The sequence below is a fragment of the Papilio polytes genome, unplaced genomic scaffold (assembly GCF_000836215.1).
Source record: "Papilio polytes unplaced genomic scaffold, Ppol_1.0 DF823879.1, whole genome shotgun sequence".
Taxonomy (NCBI): domain Eukaryota; kingdom Metazoa; phylum Arthropoda; class Insecta; order Lepidoptera; family Papilionidae; genus Papilio; species Papilio polytes.
In genome coordinates this window covers 413,931-422,602 of record NW_013525325.1, presented here as the reverse complement: position 1 = coordinate 422,602, position 8,672 = coordinate 413,931, and the positions used below count along the sequence as shown (strand labels likewise).

At 34.2% G+C, this 8,672-nt stretch overlaps 1 protein-coding gene across 1 annotated transcript; it reads left to right on the top strand.

Moving 5' to 3' along the window:
• Window positions 1-629: 629 nt before the first annotated feature.
• LOC106103027 lies at window positions 630-7,829 on the top strand. The gene is made up of 4 exons (XM_013282661.1): window positions 630-995; window positions 1,958-2,048; window positions 5,204-5,322; window positions 5,847-7,829. The coding sequence occupies exons 1-4, from the start codon at window positions 854-856 to the stop codon at window positions 6,020-6,022; spliced, it is 528 nt and encodes a 175-aa protein (XP_013138115.1). The 5' UTR covers window positions 630-853; the 3' UTR covers window positions 6,023-7,829.
• Window positions 7,830-8,672: the final 843 nt, after the last annotated feature.

Sequence of the window (8,672 nt, the reverse complement as noted above, 5' to 3'; positions counted from 1 at the left end):
TAATGTGTCTAATTGTATATGGCAACTTTAATGTCACATTTCACTTGAAATGTCTCCAATTTTTCACTTTGCACGGGATAAAACCATTTATTACATTGTATACAAGCGAAATACATGCATAAATGAGATGCAGTAACCAAGTAAATATTATTTGAAGCAATTACAGTTCGATAACCAACTCTTTCGACAAAGTTAATACATAAAACTTAACTCTGTTCCTATGAAGTGAGTAATATTAACTTTTCACTGTAATTTACATGAATTTTCTACATCTAACTACTACTATAAACTTGTAATTGCATTGGTACATAAAACACTGATATGTTCTATAATACCTAGATAGGGTCATACTATTAAAATAGAAATTAAATTATTGATTTATGAACTATGACTGTTTTTGGTTGTTTTGTTTCCATGCCCCACCCAAATACATCATGGAATATTATTTGTGAAGTATATATCTTTGAATACTTATACGATAGTATCTTTTCATTGGTTTCGAAAACTCAATCTTGTTTAAAACATGTAATGCAAAATAAATTGCAATATTTCATAATAATTTCTGAACGCAAACATTTTAAGATCTTATTAGAATGTCACTTTGACAATGACATTAATGATTGAACTGCTTCTGCGCTACAGTGTTTTTCCGCGCAATTTGATTACATTTTTCACACGAAAATATGTAATGCAGGTGAAATGCCGCAATGCGAAGCACGTTGAACGTTACCGCGTCGATACAGAGTAAAATAACACACTGTTTAATTCAATTAACTGATGTAATCCTCTTTAATTTAGGTCGAAGTGTAAAAGTTTTGTAATACATTCTTACATCGAGTTCCATCAAGAGGTTATGGCTGTCCAAAATAAAGTGCTTTACGCGTTTCGGGGGTGGATAGCATTCGTTGCTTTCATGGATTTAGGTACTGCAGGACGTTCGTATATAGAACGGAGATCGTTTTTAAGTCACAATGGAGACACTGACCATGTAGATGGTAAGATTAAGCATATGTCTTTTTAAAGTCTTGTAATGCTTTTGTAGTTCCTCTGATATTGCGTGTCCATGGACGTCGATGATCACCTACGTGTTCACGCTTTTTTATTATCCCTTTCTCTAAAAATGTAGATAAAACTAGTTGCCTCAGAATGCTTTTATAGTAATGCAGACAAACATTTATAAGACATTCAATATTTTAATATTATACTTGCTGTTGCATGTGATTTCGTCCCCATGAAAAAAGATAATAAAATTATATGGCCTATGTTACTCACTGATAAACTAGCTTAATGGTGAAAGAATTTTTGAAATTGACCCAGTAGTTTTTGAGTTATTACAATACACACAAAAATCCAAAAATACAAATCTTTCCTCTTTATAATATTAGTAAACATTAAATTTATATAATTCCCCCCTACGGAAGGAATAAAAACAATAAATATATCCTTTGTCAGGCAATGAAAATGTACCTTTTTAACTGAAGTTCTAAAAGTTTCTAAACTTTAAGAATTTCTAAAATTGCCTCAGTAGTTTTTGAGTTTCTAGTATTCATATATGTGCAAGTTGCAATATGATGTTTCTGTTCACCATAAAGTCGGGTAAAATATGTGCATATAAAATTCATGAAACTGAAAATCATCAGTACATGGCGGGTTTCAAACCCAGGACCTGTTAATCACTGACTCTAACTAATAACAGCATTACAAATCTCTCTCTCTCTTTAAGTGCCTCTCCATTAATGGAGGTTGGCCGTCAGCTCAGCGAACTTTTTTCGGTCTTGTGCCAAGCGAAAAAGGTGTTCTACGCTGGCAATATTGCAACTGGCATTACAAATAAACGTGGTAAAAAATTATATTTAGGAATAAACTGAGTATAAGCAAATATTAGTACTAATATTGCATATGAGTATATGCAATATTCATAGTATAGACTGCTTTATGTAGTTATGTATTTTTTCAGGTGACTTCACGATATCGAGAATGTTGGGAATGTACTCTGTGCTGAAAGCTCTGGCTCTAATACACTGTACCCTCTACATACATTACAAACCGTAAGTTTATTTTATTACCAAAGTAAATTTTTTTATATAACATAAGGTGGCAAACGAGCAAGCGGCCTGAATCCACCGAAATGGAAAGCGTCCGCTGCACATAAACATCCGCAATTGCAGAAGCGTTACCTACCCTTCATTGACGGAAGAGACGCACAAAAAGAGGATATTTCCCCATCCTATGCGTTTCCTCTACCATCAAATTTACTTTTCCATCCTTCTCATTCTTTCCTCTTAAGAAAAGGGTGGAAAGAGAATCAGACTCATCAGACGAAACGCGAAATTGCTTCCCCTTCACGCCTGTTGTCTGTGTGGTCGTAGTATTGCACCGGGCGAGCCGGCCTATTCGTGCAAAGATGTTAAGTTGGACTCTACCACTGTTAATCTTATCGATTTTCGATTTTTATTCTTATAGGAGATGGAATCGATAGATTCATAGTTATAAGTTATGAATTAAAAAAGACACTGTTTTCTCAAATTAATAATGACTCACATGACCAATATAAAGAATGAGAGCTAATAAATATTTATTACTACTACAGTTGTACATAATCGAATTGGATTTATTTATATTTATATATTTTATTTTTGTCATCGCTTTATTTTATACACTATGATCAATACTAGAATTGTCCTCCAAAATAGGTAATAAGAAAATAATAGTTTTAGTTAATTACAATAAATTTTATTTAAACCGAATATCGATAGTTCATAATTGTTCTCTGCGTGTTTCGTCACTACGATACCTGTCTATTAAGTACGGCATTTGCCTTCATACATTGAATTCGATACTTCATATGCGTTATTTATCAAACTAATCTGTCTTATTTAGAAAATTATACTCACTGTTAACATAGCTTTCTAATCGTGAAAGATTTTTTTAAATCGGTTCAGTAGTTTTTGAGTTATTTCAATACATACAAAAATACAAATCTTTCCTCTTTATAATATTAGTATCGATGAAAAAGTTTAGATGGATGTTTGTTAGTGTGTAGCCTAAACTGCTGAATGGATTTTTATGAAATGTTTCATAGACGCAGAATGAAATAACACAGAATACTTTTTTTTAATTCAATGCAGACAGAGTTGCAACAGCTAGTTTGAAATATAATTTCCCCTATGTAATGTGTCGGAAAGGGTTAAAAATTCCATTTTTCTTTAGAATCTATCCATTCTTTTAAACTCCGCCAGGTAAGAACCCATTAACCTATTTTCTTGAGTAAAGTGGCACTTGATGTTAAGTGAAATGTAACCCTTTGTTATACTTACAATAGGCTTATGCCTAGCTTGCCAAGCTTCTTAACACTGCATGCTACAATTTTTACCAGACATTAAAAGAATGTTTAGACTAGACAGTGAATAAAAAATTTTCACTGGTATTTTCTCTGAACGGTACTATATCGATTGTCTAGATTAGTGCCGTCTTATATCATTATTGACATTCTAGCTTTCGCCCGAGTCTCGGACCGCAACCGTCACCTTGCTTCGTCCCCACGTGAGAATAAAAAGTTTCATCCGTCCCACCTTTTAGTTCCACCATCAATAAGGTGACAGATGGAATTGTTATGGAATAAAATAAGTTCTAACCGTCCCATCGTCGCAAAAGGTGGGACGGGTGAAATTTTTTAATCCTATCTGTCTCCACGTGGGTACAGAACGGGGTGACGGTTGGGAATAATTGGTCCGCGTGGTATAAAAAAAAACTAAGTAGCCTATGTGTTCTTTCAAACTTTGATCTACAACTATTCCAAATTTTATCCAGATTCGATTAACTGTTTAGACTACAAACTCTAGCAAACATCCATCTAAACTTTCGCATTTATAATATTAGTAAGATCATAAAATAATTTACAGAAATGATAAGCTCGATATTTTGTTGTAAATAAATTAAACAGCCATCAACTTGCCCTTATCCCTTATGGGTTGGCACAGTATGTGCTGCTCCATACATCTTTATCAGCCGTCATATCTGAATCCACTTCCTTAAGCATATCCTCTGCAACACAATCCATCCATACCAAATTAAACAGTGTTACAAAATAAAATATTAACATTTAAATATTATAAATGTGTAAGTTTAGATGGATGTTTGTTAGAGTTTGTAGCCTAAATGGCTGAACGGATGTCGATGAAATTTAGTATAGATGTAGCGGATATACTAGAAGAACACATAGGGTATTCAATTTTGTTTTTTTTTTTATTTTGTAGTTTTGAATGTAGGGGAGATGTGAGGAGTACATCGGTAGAGGTAGACATAGAAAGAGATGGATGTATTGCGTGAAAGGTGACATGATAAAGAAGGGAGTGATGACTGATATGACGGATGATAGAGTGCTTTGGAGATCGAAAACCCGCTGCGCCGACCCTACGGGAGTAGGATAAAGCAAGGGAGATGATGAATTCCACGCGGACGGAGTCTCGGGTGAAAGCTAGTTAATTATATTAACATGTTTTGAGGATCTATCAATAGATAGTGTTAGTTTATGTGAAAAGTGAAGTGAAGTGAAGTTGAAGAAAAGTTGAAGTGAAGAGAAGTGAAGTTATATCTATGCCTCTTCTAGTTTTTTGTATCTCTATACTTCTATACTATTATAATAAAGCGTAAACACACACTTCTTTGTTGCCTAAGATGTCAGCAATTACAGCATATTTTTGAATAATTCTCTTTTTTATAAAAATCCCTACACTTACGTCACGCTTTAGGCTATATGTTTTACGCCATTAAACTTCGGGGGTAAATATTTTGGATAAAAATCCTAGTGTTGGAAAGAGACCATAAGTTGCTGCCAACATCAAGAAAGAAAGATTGCTAAGGTTTATCATGTCATGTCATTTTGACATTTGCTATTGATAATTTGACAAATGTAAACAATAAAATAAAGTTTTTTATATTTTCACGCGGATGAATCCGCATGCGAACAGCTAGTCTAATATACACATTTTTAGAGCACACCTTTGATTAAACTATCGCAGAACTATTATGCGATTGTAGATTGTTTCGCAGCCTACAACTGTTTAGTTGCACAACTAAACATCGAGTAGTGGACGCTCCATATAAGCTAGGAATCAAAGCGCGACAAAACAGTTGTGCGATAGTTTAGTTTCAGGTGTTACTTTATACATAGAGAATTGAGAGTTTTTCTTTTTAATTTCAGAGTCGTGTCTATGGGCTACTGGTCGTTGTGTTTGACGATCATTTTGTACATTACCGAGGCTTTTTATTTCCACTCGACGAATCTCAATTTCTACGTCGTCTTTCCTTGTATTTTAAACAGTAAGTATGTTTTGTTTGTTTTATAATAGTAATCTATACTTCTATACTATTATAATAAAGCGTAAACACACACTTCTTTGTTGCTTAAGATGTCAGCAATTACAGCATATTTTTGAAGAATTCTTTCTTTAATAAAAAGCCCTACACATACGTCACGCTTTAGGCTATATATTTTCACGCCATTAAACTTAGGGGGTAAATATTTTGGACAAAAAATTTAACGTGGGAAAGAGACCATAAGTTGCTGCCAACATCAAAGAAGCAAGGTTGTAACCATGTCTTGTCATTCTGATATTTGCAATTGATCATTTGACAAATGTAAACAATGGAATAAAATTTTCATAATTTCATGCGGATGAAGTCGCACGGGAACAGCTAGTTGGACATAAAATGAGTTCACATTTTTGTTTCATCCCCCCTCACCCCACCGTAATGTTTTTTCGTAACCCACATACGTAGAACCTTAGATGTTATCTTGAACCCAAGATTCGTGTCCTAATTATATTTTTGTGTTCTGTTTTCAGTAATCACACTTCTAGGACTTATTTACTTACCGGGTAAGTTGAAACTCTGGGGTACGATACCCGGCACTTCGGGTATAGACAGAGAAGTGGATGACGAAAATGTACAAATATTACGACAAATGGGTAACTTTAGAAGACGGAAAGCTGGCAACCCTATCAAAAATAAACACGTCTGATTGTCTACGGTTGATGTTGTCGGATATCGGATTATTCCCAACCGTTATACCGCTCTGTCCCCGCGTGGGTACAGATGAGATTAAGTTTCATCCGTCCCACCTTTTAGTCTGACTATCACCAATAAGATGACTGGATCCGTTAAGGAATAAAATAAGTTCCAACCGTCACTTGGCCCAAAAGGTGGGACGGATGATTGTTTATTCTCAACTGTCCCCGCGTAGGGACAGAGCAGGGTGACGGTTGGGAATAATCCCTATGGCCCGGGGTTTTAAATATATTGTCGAGGAATTTAGTCTGTGTTGAAATGTCAGGATAATGAAATCCATTGATTCGGCGTAAGAAAAGAATTGTGATATTGTCTTTAAAATCTAAACGATGAGGTTTTTTAAATAGTCTATGTTTTTTTTTTATATGTTATAAACGAACGACCACTGGTTACGCTTAAATCATGTGTTTGTACCGTTTGTACTTTTTTATTTTATTTTTCAATTTATGTTTTTGTCCAATAAATAAAAAAAACAATAAAGTTTGCTATATACAGATGAAAATTGTTCTGTGCGTGTTTAAAAATAACGGAAATACACATAAAATTGAGATTTTAACTCTAATGCTGGGATCACACTTGGGCAATACAATTGGATAGTTGCACCGCCAGACATCGAATGCAGACTCACTGGTGCCAGTTAGCATTCATACTGCGCCAGTACAGTTATTTATTGAACTACTGTACAGGCCAAATGTAAACAATGCCAACCGAATTTACATCATTCCAGTCCAGGTGAAACCAATTAAAAAAAACTGAATAAATGTATATGGAAAATTAGTGTCGGTTTAAACGTTTCCAGTTCTCGCGTTGCTATCATTGGACTGGAATGATGTAATCTGGTTATTAGAACTTTTTTGTCCGTTATTTTTTATAAATTTTACGACTGCACTAGAGATCTCGTCACTCGTCAGGATTCTTTTTTTTATTTTCGCTAATACCATATGTTTGACCCTTCTTAAAATTTGACGTGAATATATAACCCTCATTATATTCTATTCATGTATTGTTTTCACAAATCTGAAGTACTAAAGGTACTAAAAGTGTGTACTAGTACATTATCCCAATTGTACTAGTACAGTGCGCACTTACAGATGTCCGATTAAGCCCAAGACTTCAGGAATGCGTGCGAGTATCCCAATGACATTGACAGCTGTCAGATGTGACGTTTATGCCAATAAACTAGTGTTGTACCAATTCTATAGTGCGGTACTAATTTTCTTAACACAATGAATTAGAAAAAGCTAGATTTAGAAATGTAATATTTAATTATATTCCCTCCTAAAAGATCTTATTTCTAGAAAAATAGGAATCCTAGATTTAATTATTTCTAACCTCAATTTCTGTAGATATTCCCTAAAATTAGATGTAATTGGTGTTTGAAGTTATGTGATACCTCACTCAGACTTAAACGTTATTTAATGCATCCCTTAGTGTAGTTTTTACCCGACCATTGGTTTCTTAAAACTCTCAAACCTTATGGGTTCTTTTAATGCCGTCATTTTTTCTCTAATTAATAAAAAAGAGACATGTTCTGCCATAATATTATTTGCAATCTACCCACTTTTATAAGAAAAGCATAGAAATGAGAATTTGGCAGTGTAGGGGACGCATAGGAAGCGGATATGTCTTATATTTTTGCGTCTTCTGTCAAGGTAGACAAGGCAACTGTAATTACGGCCGCTAACTTAAGCTTTAAAAAAATTTACTTAAAAACTACACTTTAGTTTGTTTAAATAAGACAGATTATAGTGTGTCTAAATAATTTAGATTAGTTTGACAATTCATTTCAAATTTAGTAGGGATGGGTTGTGTGAAATCAGTCATGAATGTTATCGATTTTCGATTTTTATTCTTATAGAAGTTGAAATCGATATATTCATAGTTATAATTTGTGAATTAAAAAACACTGTTTTCTCAAATAATGACCATAACAAATAATGAGAGTAAATAAATGTTTATTACTACTACAGCCGTACGTAATCGAATTGGATTTCGCTATTATTTCTGTCATCGCTAAATTCTCTACACTATAATCAATACTAGAATTGTCCCCTAAGTTAGTTAGAAAATAATAATTTTAGTTGAGTTCGATAATTATTTAAACCGAATATCGATAGTTCATAATTGTTCGCTGCGTGTTTCGTCACTACACCTGTCTATTTACGTTAGACTTCATACAAATTGAATTCGATACTTCATATGCGTCATTTATCAAAGTAATCTATCTTATTTAGACAAACTATAAGAATTATGGACTATCGTTTAAGTGATGAGTGCGGGAGTTAATTTATCTAGTCTTTTTATCCTATCTTCCCGCTTTAATAAAATGTGTATTCTTGTGCCTATAGCTTAGAACATAGAGTCCCGACTGCGGACACTTGTATACTTTGTATGGAATGGAAAACATACAAAATGAAAAATTATGACAAATGTATTTTTTGTCTGTCCGCAAGCCGCGTTTGTTCCCGGTAACCTCGGAAACGGTTGGGCGTACTTCGACCAGACTTTCACTGGAGGGTAGCTGACGTAGACCCGCATGTTATAGGCTACTTTTTTTGAATTCCGCGCTGTCAATGGTGACCGCAGCGCTATCTCTGGAACGG